General features: G+C 35.7%; 1 protein-coding gene across 1 annotated transcript; it reads left to right on the top strand.

Annotated features, from left to right (window-relative positions):
- Positions 1–18,168: 18,168 nt before the first annotated feature.
- On the top strand, positions 18,169–18,375 carry K441DRAFT_590160 (uncharacterized protein; the record flags this gene model as incomplete). The annotated part of the gene is made up of 1 exon (XM_067644791.1): positions 18,169–18,375. A coding segment is annotated over one exon (207 nt), but the record flags the coding sequence as incomplete, so codon positions are not given.
- Between the last annotated feature and the right edge of the window lie 2,867 nt (positions 18,376–21,242).

The raw sequence follows: 21,242 nt of genomic DNA, 5'->3' as shown, positions 1-21,242 counted from the left end.
GACGTTACTTAATACCTATCTAACTATATTACGGAAGCTTCCTAAGACCTAACCTAAGGAGTAAAAAGTTTAAAGGCGGCAAGGAAGAAAACTAAAAAGGGACTAACTAAATAGTATAAGCTATAGTTATGGCCTAGAAAGGTTTAGGAGGCCTTTTAGAAACTTCGCGTAAAGTTTACGGAAGCTCTATTACTACGGTATTTTAACCCAGATCAGCTATTAATAATAATTACTAATATATTAAATTTTGCCCTTGCTGGTATCCTATTATAACCCAATAGGTATCCGGACGCTACTTAGCTCTATTAGAGACTAGTAGCATTTTATAGCAGAAAATTCTAAAGATCTAAAGTTAGGTATTATACCCACAATAAGGAACTGCTAGCTATAGTTAACTACTTTAAATAGTGGTGACACTACCTTAAGCACGTGAGCTATACTACTCATATACTCTTAGATTACTATAATTTACGCTACTTTATAACTATAAAGGAGCTTATACCTTAATAAGCCAAATAGGCAGAGGAGCTTGCGCGATTTAATTTTAAGATTAAATATAAGCTAGGGAAAAATAACCCTGCTAATAAACTGTTATAACAGCCAGACTATGCCAAAGGCTTTAAAACGGGAGAAGGAAAACAGATAATAGATATCTTACTCCCTATATTATAGAATAAGCTCTAGATATAGGATGTGTTGGTAGGGGGGGGGGTACTTGGGGCAGTCTCTTTGAGCTTAGCGGCGTGTCACGTGATAGCGCGCGGGCTATTGTGTAGATACCTTCTTGGGGCCTTTAAGCCCCTAAGATTCTTCTATATAGAGCATTATATGTATCATTCTATCAGCCTGCTTAGTGCCCTAATAGGTTATAAGCCCTCTTGCAGCTTTAATTAAAGCTTTATTAGCTGCTATATTATTATCTAATTAACTAAGTTAACACGAACCCATAAATCCTCAAATTTGGACCCTGGTACGGTGCGATAGAAATTTATAACAAACTAATACAAATACACGCCACGCATGATACGGTTAAACCGACTAATTGTATACTATGGCGGATATAGTATAAAAGAAGAAGGAATACTAGAGCTCTCTTGGGGCTGTTCCTATATTAAAAGGGGATAGCAATTATAAAGAATGGTATCGTCAAATTGTACGACGACTTGAGCTTTATGACCTCCTACTAATAATATAAGGTACGGCTGTAGAGCCACCTTAGCAGACGGATAAGTATAGAGATTGGCGTTATAAACAAATAACGGGACTTGAGGTAATTGAGGGCGCAGTGTTGGAATTAATTCGCAATCAACTTGCTGTATTAGGTAAGCCGCGCGACTCCATTAAGGATCTGCTTGATTTGATTTAATTACTATATACCGCGTAAGGTCTCGTTTATAACTACCAGATATAGAATTAATGGCTTAATCTTAGTCGCAAAGACTATACCTCGCTTGAAGCCTATATAGAAGCTTTTATCTCGGGCATAAGGAAATTAAATGCGGCGTTAATGCCGATATTAAGGAAGTAAGTACACGCCCGACTGCTTTATGCGGTAGAGAAGGAGTTTCCTATTTGGACAGCTAATTGTTAAGAGGCAGCTAGGAAAGTTATAAAGGAGGACGACCTTATTATAATTAAGGAACTGGTGAGCGACCTTATAGACGAGAGTTATACTTGACCAGCTACCTTTACCGCAATGTCCTTAATTAGTAGGAAGCTATCTAAAGATAATTAACCAAAATCTAATATAGAAGGATTAGCATTAAATAAGAAGTATAAAGATTGTACGCACTGCGGTAAAAAATATCGTAGTAGTAAGGATAGGTGCTTTTACCTTCGCTTAGACCTTTAATTTTAGACGTAGAAGCCTTCTAATAAGGATATACTATGCGTAGATCTACCCCAGGAACTAGAAGCGACTTCACTGAATTTAACTTCTTAAGTTGGGACGACGGGTAGAGGCTTAGTAGGAGGCCTATTTATTAGCAGCATAGCTATGGTTGATAACTTAGATAATAGTAACTAGGACGACTAGTTCCTTAACTCCTGTTCTAATATTATAATAAGTAATAATTAAAGCGAGTTTATTAACTATAAGACTCTATTAACACCTATTACAATAGGGATGTTAAGAGGAACCGTCCATTATATGACCGGCAAGGGAACGGTATATATACCCTTACTAATGGATAATAATAGTACCTGCACGGTAGCTACTGAGGCCTTCTTTATATCTAAATTACCTTATAAACTCCTTTTAGAGTTAGCTCTTAAGAAGCGTAAGCAGCTCTATATTGGACCTAATAAGGAAACAGGTAGTTATACAATTTAGAGGTACTTAGATGACTTAATTGTGGGTAGAGTAATGTGTATAAACGGCCTATACGTAATTTAACTGGCTCTAAAGCCTTAATATATTGCGCACGCTACCGTATAGCAGCTTGACATTAATATACTATATTAGCGTCTCGGCTATGTGGGCAAGGATGTACTATAAAAGGTGGCTAAAATGGGCGACTTTAGCCTTATAGGCAAGCTGACTTAATGCGAAGCCTGTTACCTAGCGACGGTAAAGCGCTAGGTCTCTTGTACTACACCTACACTACCTTAGCGGCTATTTGAACGCGTGCATGCTGATACCTTCTACCTTACCCTAGAGGGAGTCGGGGGCAATAAGTATATGGCAATTTTTGTGGAAGCGCACGCTAGATATATATACGCCTTCTTTAGAACTAAGAAGATAATCGCCGTAGAAGGGCTTTAAGAGCTTAATAATCTAGTGTATAACCAAACTGGACGATATATCGGCTCGCTTGTGATTAACGGCGGTAGAGAATTTGGCATTAAAGAGCTTACCAAATACGCTAAATTAATAGGCATGAACGTACTGCGTATGGCTCCCTATACCTCCGAGCAGAACGGAACGCCCGAACGCATTGGAGGCATTATATTAGGTATGGCTAGATTAATGACGATTAAGGCTAATCTACTAGAATACCTATGGGACGAAGCTTGTAAGATAGCGATTTAAATTTGGAATAGAATACCTTATGGAAAAGAGACCAGATTACCGTTTTAAATTAACGCTAAATATTACGACTAGCCGTTTGAAATGCGTATACTAAATATATTATATCTATAACGTTATAGTACGACTGCCTATGTCTATATTAAAGGACTAGAGAGCGTATAATTAAGGAAGCTGGCTCTATGAGCTAAGAAAGGACGTCTAGTTGGTTATGAAGGCAATAATGGTTATATCTATTGTGTCTAGATACTGGCTGAGAACAAGATTATACAATTGCGTGACGTGATATTTAATGAAGCTTAAGATCTACTAATCGCCACGCTAGAGGATAAGCTTACTATATGGGAGCTAGAGCCGGAACTACTACCAAAACTATAAGGTCCGACTACTACTGTAGTTACTATAGTTACCTACCCTGCTGCAAAAGCACTAGAAGAAAAGGAATACCGTATAGATAAACTAGAAGGACCCTATACTTTTAACTTAGTACTAGGAGAACTAGGCCTAAGAGGGGCGATACTATAGTTATCTCCTTTACCAGAATTAGGCCCGTTAACTTAGTCGAATTAGTTATTAAGTTAGAGCCTATTAACGGAGTTAGGGAACTCCTTAGCGTTAGCGCTAGTTTCTAAGAAGGCGACTGACCTGTATAGAGATATGTGATGGTACGCCACTATATTTTAAATGACTAATGCACCTACTATAAAGGACGTAGCTAAGGCGTTGCGAGCCTTTAAGAAGGTAGCCTGGCAGTTAACTGCTAACTTACTCCTAGCGGGTAGGGAGAGTATAATACCGTTAATTGCTAAAAGCGATGACGAAGACTATGACGATTAAGATAACGTTAACTTAGATAATAATGGAGTCTACCGAATTAACTAATAGCTTAAGGGGGGTGTGGAGATAGAGGCTTTTAAACCAGAGGAGCTTCCTATTAGAGTAAATACTTGTGGCTAAAAGAAGAAGGTCTCTTATATGGTAATTGTATTTTTATCCTATATGTAGATGCAGCCGGCTCCTTAGGAACCTTATCTAGAAGCTCCGCATAAGATTAAGATACCGTAAACGTTAAAGGAGGCTCTATAGTTACCAGAAGCTCCTTATTAGTGTTAAGCGCTAATGGTTAAAATAACTTAACACTAAAAGGCTAAGACGTATTGACTGGTTAAAAGACTAAAGGGCGTATAAGTACTACTATTGAAGTTCGTCTTTAACCTTAAATATAATATATCTGGAGAGGTGATTTGGTATAAGGCAAGGTGGGTTATATGCGGTAACCATTAAGTGGCGAATATCGACTACGATAGTACGTATGCTGTGGTAGTGACCTTAACTACGTGTAGGATACTACTAGCGTTAATCGCGGTATATGACCTTAAGGCTTACCAGATCGACGTTATTATGGCCTTTCTGAATAGTTTTATAAGGAAGCACTCGATCTATATATAATAGCTAAAAGGATTTAAAAATAATGACTGTACGTTAGTCTGTCTATTACTAAAGGCGATATATGGCCTTAAATAGGCACCTCTACTGTGGTACGACACCCTGACGGAGTATCTGAAGATGATAGGATTTGACCCAATTAACGAAGATCCTTGCGTATTTCGATACCGCGAATACTAGGACGCCTATCTCTGCTTGTACGTAGATGATATTATAATTACGGCGGCAATAATACTGGTTATTAAGGCCCTTAAGGAGCTCCTGCGGAAACGATATAAGATTAAGGACCTAGGAGAGCTTTGATTCTTCTTAGGGATTCGTATAATACGCAATTGAGTTAATTAAAAGATCGCGATTGTGTAGGACGCCTATATGGCGAGGATCCTTAAGTTTTTTAAGCTCATTAGAATTAACCTAAAAGCGACACTAATGGCTACTGGCCTTTAATTAAAAAAGCGCTATTTAGAAGACCTTATAGATAAGGCCTATAAGAAGTGGTATTTGGAAGCCATTAGATCCTTTACCTGGCTCTTATGTTAGACGAGGCTAGACCTATCTACGGCTATAGGAAAGCTATTATAATATTTAGCTAACCTACCTAATAAACATTAAGCGCACGTTAAGAGAGTATTTGGATATATTTAAGGCATAAAAGACTATAGAATAATATATGGCGGCAACTAGTATAACCCCGGGAGACTTAACCTAGAGGTGTATATTGATGCAGCTTACGGTAATAACCTAGATAACCGCAAATTAACTTAGGGCTGGTTTATTAAACTAACTAGAGCTCTAATTAAATGGGCCTTAAAGAAGTAATTAATAGTAGTAATGTTCTTTACGGTGGCAGAGTACCTAGTAATTAAATCGGTAGCATAAGAAGTAATTAAGATTACGACCTTCCTAAGAGCCCTTGGCTATAACGGCACGGATCTAGCTCTAGTTTAGATCTACACGGATAGTGTAAACGTATAAGCACTTACTAAGGGCGAACGACCGGTGCTGAAAGAGCGCCATGCGGATATTAAGCTCTGTAAGATTAAGGATGATATTAAACAGGGTAGGATTGAACTACACTATATACTAGGCGTGGACCAGCCAGCAGACGGCTTAACGAAGGCTCTACTAAAGGTCGCCTATAAGGCGTTTAAGATAGGTGTTGGAGTTACTAAAGTCTCCTGGGTTAACTAGGCCTAATTAGGAAATTATACTACAACTAATAGAACCTCAGAATTAATGCTAATCGACTTAGTTCCAAATTTTAAAAGCTTACTAATACTACTTTTTAGCATGGGAGACGGGCGATCGAGCGTTGTCGATATTCGAAAATTTTCTATTTTTTCCCAATTTTATTTCTTACTACTTATACTACCCCTACCTATTAACCATAACCTTATGGAGTATGGTATAGTCATCCTAGAGGAGTTTCCTATTTGCTAGAGCTTATAGAGCCTAGGGGGGTGTGTTAGTAGGGGGGGGGGTACTTGGGGCAGTCTCTTTAAGCTCAGCGGCGTGTTACGTGACAGCGCGCGGGCCATCGTGTAGATACCTTCTTGGGGCCTTCGAGCCCCTAAGATTCTTCCATATAGAGCATTATATATATCATTCCATCAGCCTGCTCAGTGCCCTAATAGGATGCTTAAGTACCTATAGCTCTATATACCGAGTCTTAGGTAGTATAAGCCCTATTAGTTTCTACTAACGTTCCGGCTAGTACCCGGTTTATTGCCAATAAGGGTCTAAATATACCTAGATAGGACGTCCCTAATATATTCTTAGAACCTAGTAATATACTATCTCTAATTGCTAAGCTATTCCCTTAAATAAATAGCGAAGCTATAGAGCAATCGGAACTCGGAGCCCTGTAATAACTAAAGGACTTTAACTTCGTAGTGGCCTTCTTAATATATACGTATTAAAGAGTTATAAGATCTATAGTACTATCTAGTCTTATACTTAGAGTAGTATAGGACAAAATAGCTTTTACCTAGGAACTATCTAAAGGGTTAACGGATCTTATTTATAAGGTGTAACGGAGGGACGCTTTCTATACTATTCTTAATACGGAAGTAGACCGAAAACGTAATAAAAAGGAAGCTACTAGGTGCTACTATTAGGAACTAGACCCAATGGGCCTACTATATAGAGGTAGTAAGGTTTAGGTGCTATAAGAAGTAAATCTACAACAGAAGATTCTTATAAAGAATTACGATAATCCTTTAGGCGGCCACTATAGTTAAGTAAAGATAGTAAAATTACTTTAGCGTAAATACTATTAGCTAAGGCTTAATTAGGAAGTAAAGGAGTATATTAGCTATTACAAGAAGTATTAAGTATATAAGATCCGCAGGCACAAGCTATAGGGTCTATTTAAATCAGTTCCCCCTACTAGTAAGCTATAGTAATATTACGCTATAGACTTTATTACGGATCTCCCACTATCTAAAGATAGCCAAGGACGAACATATAATTCGGTCCTTGTACTTATTAATAGGTTTTTAAAGTACGTCTAATACCTTCCTATTAATAAGATAATTAACATATAAGAGCTCGCCAACCTAATTAAGGAGAAATGCTTTCTTAAAGTAGATTAGCCGCACTCTATTATTACTAATAGGGGCAGCGTCTTTATAAGTTAGTACTAGTTAGATCTATACTTCTATTTAAAGATAAACTACTAGTATAGTACGGCTTTCTATTTATAAATAGATGGGTAAATAGAACGCCAGAACTAAAAACTGGAGTCTTACCTATAGATATATTTAAACTACCAGCAAGATAACTAGTGCGAGCTACTTCCATACGCGGAGTACGCTTATAATTTAAAGCAATATATATTATATAAGTATACACTAATCCAGATTGCCTATAGCGTTTAACTATTTAGGTTTAATGGTATACCTAACAATTACTGGCTAAGGCCGCATAATTAGTTATAGGATTCTACTAGGAAGTTTAAGAACATCTACTAAAGAGTATAAGGATACCTTTAGGAATAGGAGGAGCAATAGAAGTATGCGAAGTAGAGCCTATAAGATACCTAAGAGCAGTAAAGACTTTGGTATAACCGTAAGCACTAGGATAAGCATTTCGGAGTAGGCGATAAGGTTCTATTACGTTTAACAAATATTAAGACCCGTCGACTATTAAAGAAGCTCGATATAAGATACCTAGGTCCCTTCTAAGTTAAGAAACAAATTAATAAGCTAGCCTATCGTCTCTAGCTACCCCTATTTATGGCCTGTATATATTTAGTGTTTTATATAAACCTACTAGAGCTATAGTATAGACTACCGCCAGAAAAGAACTTCCGTCTAGGTCTAATTAAACACCCTAAAGTAGTAGGTAAGCGGTACGAGGTTAAAGCTATACTATACTATAAGTCTATTAAGAATAAGCTTTAATTTAAAGTTAAATAGCTAGGCTAGCCCACTAAGGACTCTATATAGGAACCAGAGGATTACCTTAATTATTATAAAGATATTCTAAAAGAATATTGGGACTAAGGTCTATAATCTGTAAGTCACAGAAAGCGCTCTAATACTATAGTGTTATCGCGACCTATAAAGAAAGCTTATAAAAAGAGTAAATAGGTTAAATTGGATATAGAACGGATAGGCTTTAGAAACTATAGGGATAGGGCTACGGCCTAAGGCAAGATAGGTCCTTAGCCTTTTTACGTATATAGCATAGAGTTAATAGGGCATTTTGCTAGAATTACATTCCTATTTATTAATCTATACTAGGAACATTGTTTCTAGGGCTTCTAAGCCCTTTTTAAAAGCCTTATAAGGCCTTCCCAAGCACCTAATCGAGGTCCTTAATTGCTACTATGTATAAGAACGAATCCTAAAAGTCTAAACCATAAATGCCCAATTTAAAAAGCCACTACGCCTTATTATCAGGAGTAGGATTAGTATCCATTAGGCCACTAAGTGATGGCTAATAAGAATGGGATCTAGATGCCTTAGTAGGCGTATGAGTAGGTATAAAAACAGGGGTAGGATAATGAGGTGTAGCTAGAGCAGAGACTCTTAAATACTTAACACTAATATTAGGTCTAAACCAATACTAATAAAGCTCTTACGGCGTAAGCTTATAGTTAATAAAGATACGCTTAAGCCTAGAATAAATAGAAACGTTAGCTGGCTGGTATAGTTTAGAACCACCAAGACCTTGCTATAGCAACTATTAGTTACTTATTCGGTAGGTATCCGAAGGGTAACCTACCTAATAACGCATTATATTATGCTCTTTTAAAACTTAACGCGTATGCGCGAACTTCTTCCTATAGTAGATAGCAACCTTCTTCTTATTACCCCCATTCCTTACCCTATCCTTAGTATATTAACCTTACTCTCGCATTAGGCATTACTAGCTAACTTACTAGGAATTATAGGCAGTATAGATAGCCGTGGCATAGTCTTAAATTCGGCTAAGTTATTTAGTATTTATGCTGGAATGAGAGAGAGTCCGGGCGATATAGTAGTTAAGGACATTAAAAGAACGTCGCTACTTAGGCCTAGGCTATTAAAGCTTAAAGTTAGTAATAGAAATCTATTAAGAATAGAAAAGCTTACCTTAACGTAACTGCCGCTTTTAGTACGTATGCATTAATTATAAGGACTAAAGGTATTGGATCTAACGTAGTGCGTCTTATTATAAGCCTCTAAAATCCTGTTATTAGATTTCTAGTCTTTTAAAGACGTATAGGCAAAATTATTTAGGTAGGACTAGCACTAGTTATAAGTTAGCGGAGGTTGGGGTTCTATGTATAAAGGTAGGGCTAGGATACGCTATAGAATCTACTTAGAAAAGCAGTTAGTAGGAGAATAAAGAGGTATATTAAATTATTAATGGAAAAGAAGAAAATCTTAATAATATATCGAAGATACGTCCAAAATTAGACGAAGGTTAATAATGGGAAAGTAAGGTGTTAAGGAAAAGGAGCTGCTTAATAAGTAAAGGTGTCCTTATATTTTACCGTCTAATACCCTTTTAGTAAATAGCCGCAACCTTACCAATATAACTCCGTTATAATAGCGCTATTTAGAAGGAAGAAAACACGCGTATAAGTTATTTAACTATTACTTCCTATAAAAACTGACTATACGGCCGGGGGAAGGCAATTAAGACGTTAAATTAAAGACGTATATAGGTTAAATTAGACCTAAAACGATACTATAGTATTAAAGAATAACGTTATAGATGTTCTTGATAATTATATAATAGCTACAATTACTATCGCGAAATGTCCCTATTTGCTAGGTAGTAGAGCTACGCTAAATATACGGCATAGGACCACCAGATTTAAAACTATATGCACTAAATCTTAAGAGACAAGTCTCTTTAACTAACTAATTGATACCTTAACCGCATCTAATAGCCTAAGGGTAAATATGGGAGTAATGCGTTAGTAACGCAGAGGATTATAAGAAAAGGATTATAAGAAAGAATTATAGACTATATCTTAGCAGTTAAAGACGACGGTAAGCCAAGGCTCTGTATATTAAATCCTATACTAAAAGGTTCTACAGAACTATATTAGAACACTAAATTGCCTATAATACTTATAATTAATTATAGACTGGCATAAAGGCTTAGAAGCAGAGTTATATAAAAATCCCTATATTAGCCTAGGTAGTTACCGGCATGCTTCCGGTAGACTTCTAATAGGTCTCCTAGTAATCCTCGCGTTTTTTCTCTAGTCATGTTTTTCCCTTATTAAGGTTTTTTAGGAGTTTAAAGCAGGGGTTAGATAGATAGATAATATACAGCGGCATGCCGATACCTCTTTAATATCTCTCTAAACCTCTTCCAGGATAAGCCCTTATAATCTCCCTACTGTAAGGTAATAGCAATCGGGGGCTAACTGTAAGAAGGGGGGGGGTAATATAAGGGATATTATTACGGATACCTTGGGTTGCCCTCAGGATAACCCCTAGACGCCCCTTAGATGGTCGCCGGTTACGTGCTAGAGGCATATACCTATAGTATATAGTCTCCACGATCCCAAAGGCCTTACCTCCTTAAGGATTCGTCTCTCTTACCAATCTATCTTATTCTAATCGTGTCCTTATAGCCCCCTATCTATAAGATCCCCTTATAGAAAGGAACCTTAGTATATACTAGACGCTTAAAGAGAGCCGGGTTATTAGTAGATAAGGAGACGTCCTATAAGAAACTACTACCTATATACTTAGTGTGCGAGAAATAAGGACATTCCCTATAGGATTATTAGTATTTATTTAAAGATAAGAGACCTAAAGGAGTTATAATTAGAAATGCTCGCATTAAAAGGGTGCTAAAGAAGGTAGAAAAGAATAAGGATTTTACTAACTAAGTTATAAAGATTAGACTTAAAGAATAGAAAGATAAGGCTTAATAATAACAGGATAAGAGTTAGAAAGTTAAGATTAAGGGAGAAGCTAATGTAATATTTCTAGAATTGTATTATACAGGTTAAATTTATCCACTAAAGCTATTAACTATTCTTAACTTAGGAACCACTCTCTATATCTTTAATAACCTCTCTCGTTTCTATAACTTTAGAAAAGCTTTAAAACTTAAATACGTTATCGCCGGTAGCTTAGAAGTGCCTATACTAGGCTATAGTAATATTACTATCTAAGTTATAAAACTAGATAAGAGTAAGGGAATCCTATATTTTAAGGACGTTGCCTTTTATACGGACTTTAATATAAATCTAATATCGTTCCGTCTACTTTAAAAATAAGGGTACTACTTGGATAATAAAGGAGAGAACAATCTTTTAGTTTAAAAGGATAACTTAGTCCTATATTAAATGGAAGAACGTTATAAATAATAGACTATTAAATACGTCCAATTAGGAAGTCTATTAGCGTTTAATATAAGCTAATTGCTACGTTAAAGGAAGCGTAGAGCATTGTTAAGAGACACTCGTCTAAATTTAAAAGGAGATATATATTTATAGCATCTGCGTTTAGGTTATCTAGGACTTATAAGCCTTTATTATTTAGGTTTTAACGCCTTAAAAGTTAAGCTTTAAGGCCTAAAGACAATGGAATATTAACATTACAGTCTCGCTAAAATTAAGCGTTAAGTTTTACGAAGGTTTCTAAAATAGAAAATTAATAAACCCTATTTTAACCTCTATATTAACTAGACTAACCTTAAAAAAGCGTATACCGGATTTATATAAGTTATACTTATCTACAATACTTTCTTAAAAAGATCCTTCCTATATTTTATAACAACGTATAGTAAGAAGAAGGAGATACTATAAGTACTTAAAGATTTTATTTAGTAGATTTGTCTAAGGTATAACCTTAAGGTTAATACTATTAGATTAGATAATAAGCTAGGGAAAAGGAGGGCCCTTAAATAGCTATGGACTTAAGGGATTATATTTAAGCCTTTAGCGCTATATACCTAAGCTTAAAATAGTACCGCTAAATACTTAGGGGGTATAATTATTAAGAGAGCATAAGTAATAAGAATTGCTACTAATTTACTATATAATCTATAGAATAAGATAGTTAACTATGCAGTCTATCTTTCAGATTAAACGCTACGAGAAAGTAATGGATGGAAATCGCTATATAAGAGGTTCTATACCTTCCTAGCTAATAAGAGACTAAGAAAACTATAACTGGCGCACCTAAAAGCCTACGGCTGTAGGGCGTATGCGATAACATTAGACGCCTAGCTAAAGAAGAAAAGGCTAAGTAAGCTAAATCCGCGAGCCTATATTAGCTATTTTATTAACTATAACTCTACTAATATCTATAGGATCTAGATCCTATATAAGGGTATCATTATCTCTACTAGGGACGTTATCTTTAATAAAAAGACATTTTTTAATGGTAAGCGAATAGATATTTTAAAGGTTCTATACGCTAAATTAAACACGCTAATTAAGGAGATTTAACTCCCTAATAACTAGACTAAGAATAAGGTCCTTCTAGAAGATAATAAAGAAGTATTTAAACCGTTAATTTAAGAGGAAGACGATAACGTTAATAAGCTAGTTTAAATCTTTAATAAGTTAGCAGACCTTAAGCTTGCAAGAGCTCTTAAAAATGCGTATTATATGCCACCTTTAATAGAAGAAGATAAAGAATCTCTATATACCTTTTACGTTAAGTATCCTATAAAGTTAAATATATAAGGTACTAATTAAGACGTTGCTTATTAAGCAGGAGATGCGTTTAATACTTAGGGGGTATCTAATAACTTAGTTAAAGACTTATTTAAGGAAGCTAGCGATAATAGGTTTAAAGACTTTATTACTAAAAGGATTACGTTAGCCTATTACGGCGCCTTCTTAGCAGGAAGGAAGTTTAACCTTAATAGTTGACTTAATAATAGTAAGCTAAAATTAGGTAGAATACGTAATGTTAAATTATATAGGAAGAACCTACCTTTGCCACCCTAGTTAATCCGGGACCTTAATATATATTCTCTTTAAGATTAGTTTTAAGAGGTTTAATAAGCCTATCTCTAATCTTATTATTAAATAAGGTCGTTTTAAAAAACAGATAAGAAGTACGTAAAGGGATAGTAGGTCCTTAGCTTAATATAGGTGTTCATCTATAAGATAGATAAGTATATATTTCTCTAGAAATATAAGGCACGCTTAGTAGTCTGCGGAAATTAATAGGCCCTAAAAGACCTACCTATAAGAGCTACTATATTAGCTAGTACGACCTTCCGAACCCTTATAGCAATTACTATAAAATTCAACCTAGAGACGATATAGATAGATGCAGTTAATATATTTATCTATTGCGATTTTAACAAAGTTATCTATATAAAGCTACCGCTAGGGTTTAATAAAGGAAAGACAGATAAAGTACTACGCTTAAGAAAAGCCCTATATAGACTATAATAATTACCACTGTTATAGCAGAAGAATTTTACAAGCTTATTAAACGAATTAGGTTTTAAAGAAGTACCCTAGGAGCCGTGTGTTATGCTAAAAGGTAAAATAGTTATCTTCTTCTATGTTAATAATATTGTCTTCTGCTACTAAAAGATAAATAAAAAAAAAGCTTAAGAAGTAATTAAGGAGCTAAGCAAGGAATACCGGATAAGTATTCTTAGCGAGCTAAAATAGTTCCTAGGAATTTATATACTACGCAATTGTAGCTAAAGGCTCCTATGGCTATTCTAGGAAGCCTATATTAAGAAGATAGCTAACTAGTATAAGATAGATCTTAGAGGACATCTTTTAGACACTTCCATAGCAGAATTGGAACTCCTTTCTACTAATTACCATATAATCCGTTTAACGCGTCTGTACCCTAATATAGATCTATTAGTCCATCCTATATCCCTACTAGCTTCTACAATGCTATATTAGAGAAAACTAGGTTTAGTACTTTATATAGCCACTATAACGCGTCCGGATATTGCCTTTGCAGTATTATAGCTAGTAAGGTTTAATTAGGACCTAAGCTAAGAGCACTATTAAGCGGTAGATAGAGTTATCTAGTACCTATATAGCACGAGGAGCAGAGCAATCTACTATAGAGGAGATAAGGAAGCAATAAACGGTAAAGGGAGAGATAAAGGAATACGCGACTAAGGACGAGATGACGGAGACGGTAGAAGTAAAGCGCAATTATTTATCTATGCTAGCGATGTATTATTTACAGACAACTCCGTCAATAGAAAGAGCTTATAAGGATATATTATAAAGCTATTTAGGGGGCTAATTACCTAGAGAGCAAACAAGTAGGGTATGGTTACGACGTTAAGCACAGAAGCCGAACTATTAGCCCTATTACAGACAGCAAAGGAAGCTATCTTTATTAGTAGGCTGTTTAAAGTAATAACGTTATAACTAAACAAGCCCTTAATTATTAACTGTGATAATACCTAGACGCTCCAACTAATTATAAAAGATATAGTAAAGCTAATTACGAAGCTCTGATACGTTAATATTTATTAATACTAGCTACGTTAGGAATACGTAAAGAGACAAGTATAATTTTAATGGATAGTAATGAAGGAGATAATCGCTAATGGACTTATAAAGGCCCTACCTAAGCAGAGGTTTTAAAGCTTCGTTAATATAATCGGGATAGTGGATATTAAGGAGCGGCTAAATAAGGAGAAGCAACTAAAGGACCTAAGGGAGAATATCAGAGCGAGACGGAAGGATTTAGATAAGATTATGGTTTAATTGACGCATTAATGGACACGAGAAGGTGGCTAGCTTCGTCCTCGACCAGGTCGAAGCTAAGGGGGTGTGTCAGATAATCTGTATTCTCGGTGGCGTAGGACGTGCACTGGTCACGTGCACGGGTCACGTGTATTGTAAATATCTTCGTCTAAGCCCAGGGGCCCTAGGTCAAGCAACCATCGAGGACACTATTAAGATCATCAATCAATCAACCCATTTCATCAATGAATAGCTCTATATGATCTATCTGACAGCTGTGCTGCTTGCTAGCGAAAATGAGAAGCTATATATGGAAAATCAACGCCAGAAAAGGAAGAGGGCACAGCGGCGCACGTATATAGCTAGGGGGGGTGTTTTATCAGGAGCTGAAGGGGCCTCTCGTGCATAAGCTGCCCAAGGAGGTATAGCAGAGGGGGCAGCAGAGGTAGCGACCGAGCGACCGCAACGAGCGCCACGCAAGTGTAGCACGTGCAAATCAATAGAACACAATGCACGTACGTGCCCTAGACGTCAAATAAGTAGCTAGTAGATAGCTACACTAAATACAATTATTCGTGGTTGAGTAATTCGCTGTATTTGCCCTCGGAGCTTGGTGGGGTGGGCCACTAGCCCGCGTGGGCCACTAGCCCGCAGACTATGTTAATTAGCAATATCTAAGGTTTACCTCTTACTAGATATTTAGACATCCTAAAATAGATATCTTCTACTTAGCGTCTATGTATACTTTATTAATTAAAATAAAAGACTGTAAAGAGGCCTTCTTGCACTTTATACGACACTATTATATAGCGGGGAACTGCACATGAAACCTTACTAAAAGGTAGCACCACACTCCAAAACTTACGCATACCCATCTTACCATCAAAAACAATCGATTTTCTAACTTTTAAGACTTAATTCCTACTGCCTAGCGAGCTAGAGGTGGATTTATTTGTCGTTTTACCCCCTTTCCCCCAACAGAAAATTCTTCTTAGGGGTGGCCCTAGCTTATAAGCGAGGCACGGACAGGAACACGAAAGCTAAATACCAAAACCACGAAATATAGAGGCTAGATTTTCTACTACCTCTTAGCCTAATCTCCCCAGAAATCTTCTAGTAGGATTAGTAAGGAGAAAGGGTATAAGGATAGTAAAAACTAGGGAACCCCCCTATAAGATACAAAATGCCAAGGCCTAATAGGTTAAAAAAAAAACCTCCTATAGAAATAAGTGATGAAGATTCTACATCTACTTTTTCTCCCCCTTCTCCTTCTCCTGGCCCATCTAGGACAGGAGAAAAAGAGGACATCCTCAGTCTTCTCCTAAAAAAGAAAACCAAAAACCTGCAAAAAAGATAATAAAACCAACGACTACTACGGATAGCGTGCCTAGTGTACCTCCCTCTTCTCTTTCTCTTTCTCNGGAGGAACATCTATACGAGGCCTTAAGAAGCCTAATTNAGGCCTATAGAGGGCTNNAAGGANAAGAANAAGAAGAACAAGTTNGANAGCTAGTGGACTATACACAAAATATCCTAATAGGAAAAAACCCCTTCGCAAAAGAAGAAGAAGAAGAANAGGNAAAAGAGGTCCTAAAAGGACTAGTAGAAGAAGTAAGAGCTCTCCGTAAGGAGGTGGCTCCTATTAAAGAAACTTACGCAGAAAGGCTAAAGAAGGACCTNCCTTCTTTATCCTCCCTACCTTCCTNATNATCGTCTACCCCTCCGTCTTCTAGTAGGGTAACTAGTAGCACGCCTAGCTCTAGCTCTACCTNTACTANAAGTAAGAAAAAGCAGCTACAAGAAAGGAAGCTAGTCCTAATTATAGACGAAAAGGACNAATTCCTAGATACATTCTCTATACGAAACAAAGTNAATNAACTATTTGCATTAAAACTGCAAGTAAAAAAGCCAGTACTAGCGTCTATAGCTAGAACTAAAGGAAAACAAAATATTCTCCTTATAACTATAGAAGAGTATAATGCAGATTTCCTAGTCAAATATAAGGATATCTGGCATAATTGCTTTACCTTTTAAAGAGAACAAAAACTAGAACTATNGGTTCAAATTNTAGCCCANNGGGTTCCTACNNTACCNTTCNTAGGAGAAGGAGGCTCTAAGCTTCTAAAAGAAGAAATTGAGACTTTTAATCCTATAAGGATANAAGGACTACCTAGATGGATCTCATTTAGTGTAAAAAGACACGATCTATAGACTAGATTTGGCTCTATAGTTTTTACTATAGAAAACAAGGAAAAAAGACAAGAAATCCTTAAGTAAAAAGAGATATCAATTGCAGGTACAGCTACTAAGGTAGTAAAGTACCTCGAAGTCTCTCCTACTACGCAGTGCACTAGCTGTTAAAAATTTGGCCATATAGGAGACAGATGCTCTACTAGGGCCTGTAGATTTTATGCGGCTATATATTTATCTAAAGACCACTGCTGCCCTACCTATATAGCAATGGGCAAGCCTTGCAAGCATACTACCCCTCTTTACATTAATTGTAAAGAAAAACACTTTGCTAATAGTAAAGACTGCGAGACTCTTAAAGCAGCTAAACTAGTACGCGAAGATTCTATGGAAGGATAAAACAGATAGGATTCTAGAAGGAGGCAACTCCTACTAGGCTTTTAAAAAGATATTAGAGAGCAAAAGGATAGAAATAAATTGCAAAAGGACAGGGACAGGTGTTAGGATTTCTTATAGTTTTTTCTACCGTTTTCTTATTCCTTAGTAGTTATAGTAACTTAGTTTACTAAGGAACTATAAACTACTAGGACATAGCTACTAGTACATATTAAGCTGCCTAGAAAGGATTCATATATATAGAACTATAGCGCCATAGCCTAGAGGCTGCATGCACAGTATTGTACGTAGTATAATACAACGGACATAAAAATAAAAAATAAAAAAATAAAAATATAGCGGGGAGGACTAGTTCTAAATACTACTTCTAATACTTTAGGACTATGGTATCGTATAAAGACTTAGTACTATTATCGCCGATAATACACCTATAAATAATGTCTTATGTTATATAATCCAAAAATATCTTTAGAAAGATTATAACATAGAGTAGAAATCTCTATACTAATAAATTTAATATAATAGCTATACTATCTATCTTGCTGTTAAGGCCTTTCTCTTCCAAGACTTGGTTTAAGAAGGTAAGCTTTTATTATATAATATTAAAGATAAAAAAGGAATTAATATTAACCTAGACTCTAGGAGAAACCAATTCTAAACCCTTAGTATACTTAGTAAACTCTATAATATTATTATATATACCTAAAGCTCATTAGGTTATATAAGAGACTTTATTACTCTTACTTAAAGACAAATCCTATTAGATAATTATATAAGATAGAATAGCTAGTACTAAATGCTTTAGGTAGCCTTAGAACTTAAGTTAGCAATTAACCTTTATATAAAGAAGTATGCTAAGACCTTAGGCGAAGATTTCCTTACTCTATAAAATTAGACTACTCTTTATATAATATATAATTTCCTTTAAATATTTAAGAGGGTTATATTAGAAACTTAGGGCCATAATATAATAATCTTAAATATGCTCTTTTTAATGGATATTCTTATAAGGCATTTTAAGCAGAGTCTTATAAGGAATCTTCTTCTTTTACTTTTAAAAGTTTTTCTAATATCGTATAATAGGAACGTTATAAAAAGAATAGCTTTTTTTGTTTTAGGGTTTAAATTAGATAGAAGGTGTTTAATATATACTACCTTAAGTTAGATAAATTCCTATTATACGCTGCGGCAATTATTGTTTATCCTAAATATTATACAAAGTATTTCTAAGTAAATTAAGAAAAGAAGTGGTAGAAAGCTGCACTTAAAAAGGTTAAATAACTCTAAGAGGATTACTAATCGCAAGCTCTTAGGCCTAAGAGTTTTACTACTCTTTAGCTATCTAGGTTGCTATATAGGCAAGCTAAGCCTAAATAAGAACTTAATTTATATAAACGGATTATTAAGGATCTTAATTAGTTTACTTAATCTTAGAGCTAAGATAAGTATAATAACTATATTAGCGATCCTTTAAGTTATATTAAAAAGCTTTCTACCCTTTAATAGTAGTACTAAGAGCAACAGCACGTATAATAGCTACGACTATTACTACTAGCAATTACTATCTTATTAATTCTAGTAATAAGTAATAAACCTAAATAAACCTTTTTAGGAGCACGTTATATAATCTTATAAGAGAGAATATAAATAGGTGTTAAGACTCTTAAACGGGTAGAGTGTGTAAAATAGTAGCACTAAACTAAACTCTTAGTTAAGGAAACTTAACTTATTCTTTATACAAAGCTCTAAATTTAAGGATCTATCTATATACTAATCTATTTTAGTTTTATTTTATAAGATAACTACTAAGCTTATACGGCATGTTAAGCTATAGATTATATATAAGTGCTAGCAACCCCCTTAACTAGCTAAGTATATATAGGTTGCTAATATACTAAATAAAAGCTTATACATATCTAAGCTAGAATAATAGCATTCTAGGGGTTACCCCCCCGGCTAGTCTTCCTCCTTATCCTTAATTAATAACGGCGCCGCTACTGTGCTATTACTACTAGCACTGCTAGCCCCTGCCTATAGTAAGCGTAGAGGTCCGCCACTACTATCTCTATCCTTATCTTTTATAGAGTAGCGGGCTATATAGTTACGCTACTTGCAATTCCTATATACTCTACTAAAGTGCCTAAGTACCCAATAATATAATAGGAAAGGGCGATAGCTTAGGTAAGCGCCGAGGCATATAGTATATGGGTTACCTACTACCCTACCCTAAGATTATATAAGGATGGCGTTAATATATAAAGGCTGGTGCGTTGCTATTTAATAAGGGGAGATCGCGCCTTATACGAACTCTATATCCTACCCTAGAAGGGCTAGTAACGCCTAAGCCTATAAACTATAGTAGTAGGGAGCTAGCTGCTACTATCCTACTATAAGGATAGGATTAATATTGGCACTAGCGGCGTTATAGAGAATAAGAGCCCTAAGTTAAAGTTAGCTTTATACGAACTTCTAAAGCTAGGGTATAAGCTGCTCTAAAGCTATAGCAAAACTATAAAGCTATAAAGGGCGCTAGCTTTGTACAAGCTATCTAGAGGATATACTTATATTATTGCTACTACTGCTGCTGTTATTATTGTTGTTGTTATTATTATTGCTATTACTGCTACTGCTACTACTATATAAGGGGATCTTGTAGACAGAGGGCTATAAGGACACGATTGTGGAATAGGATAGATTGGTAAAAGAGACAAATCCTTAAGAAGGAGAGGCCTCTGGGATTGTGGAGACTATATACTACGGGTACGTGCCTCTAGTATGTAACTGGCGACCATCTAAGGGGCGTCCAGGGGTTGTCCTAAGGGCAACCTAAGGTGTCCGCAATAATATCCCTTATATTACCCCCCCCTTCTTGCAGTCGGCCCCCGATCGCTATTACCTTGCAGTAGGGAGATTATAAGGGCTCGTCCCGGAAGAGGTTCGGAGGGATATTAAAAAGGTATTAGTATGCCGCTGTATATTATCTATCTATCTAACCCCTACTTTAAACTCCTAAAAAACCTTAATAAGGAAAAAATATAACTAAAGAAAAGACGTAAGGATTGCTAGGAGACCTATTAGAAGCCTGCTAGAAGTATACTGGTAACTACCTAGGCTAATATAGGGATTTTTATATAACTCTGCTTCTAAGCCTTTATACCAGTCTGTAATTAATTATAAGTATTATAGGTAATTTAGTGTTCCAGTATAGTTCCGTAAAACCTTTTGGTATAGGATTTAACGTATAGAGCCTTAGCTTGCCGTTGTCTTTAACTGCTAAAATATAGTCTATAATCCTTTTCTTATAATCCCCCACATTACTAACGCATTGCTCCCGTATTTGCCCTTAGGCTATTAGATACGGTTAAGGTATCAATTAGTTAGTTAAAGAGACTTATCTCTTAAGATTTAGTGCATGTAGTTTTAAATCTAGTAGTCCTATGCTGTATATTTAGCGTAGCTCTACTGCCTAGCAAATAGGGACATTTCGCGATAGTAATTGTAGCTATTATGCGATTATTAAGAACGTCTATAACGTTGTTCTTTAATACTATAGTATTGTTTTAGGTCTGATTTAACCTATATACATCTTTAATTTAACGTCTTAATTGCCTTCCCCCGGCCGCGTAGTCAGTTTTTATAAGGAAGTAATAGTTAAATAACTTATACGCGTGTTTCCTTCCTTTTAAATAGCGCTATTATAACGGAGTTATATCGGTAAGGTTGCGGCTATTTACTAAAAGGGTATTAGACGGTAAAGTATAAAGACACTTTACTTATCAAGCTTAATCCTTTTCCTTAACACCTTACTTCCCATTATTAACCTTCGTCCAATTTAGACGTATCTTTAATATATTATTAAGATTTTCATCTTTTTCATTATCAATTTAATATGCCTCTTTATTCTCCTACTAACTACTCTTTTAAGCAAATTCTACAGCGTATCCTGGCCCTGCCTTTATATATAAAACCCCAACCTCCGCTAACCTACAACTAGTGCTAGTCCTACCTAAATAATTTTGCCTATACGTCTTT

The sequence above is a fragment of the Cenococcum geophilum genome (genome assembly GCF_001692895.1).
Source record: "Cenococcum geophilum 1.58 unplaced genomic scaffold K441scaffold_72, whole genome shotgun sequence".
Lineage (NCBI taxonomy): Eukaryota > Fungi > Ascomycota > Dothideomycetes > Gloniales > Gloniaceae > Cenococcum > Cenococcum geophilum.
Note: the sequence above shows the minus strand (reverse complement) of the source record. Positions and strands in the feature narration are given on the sequence as shown.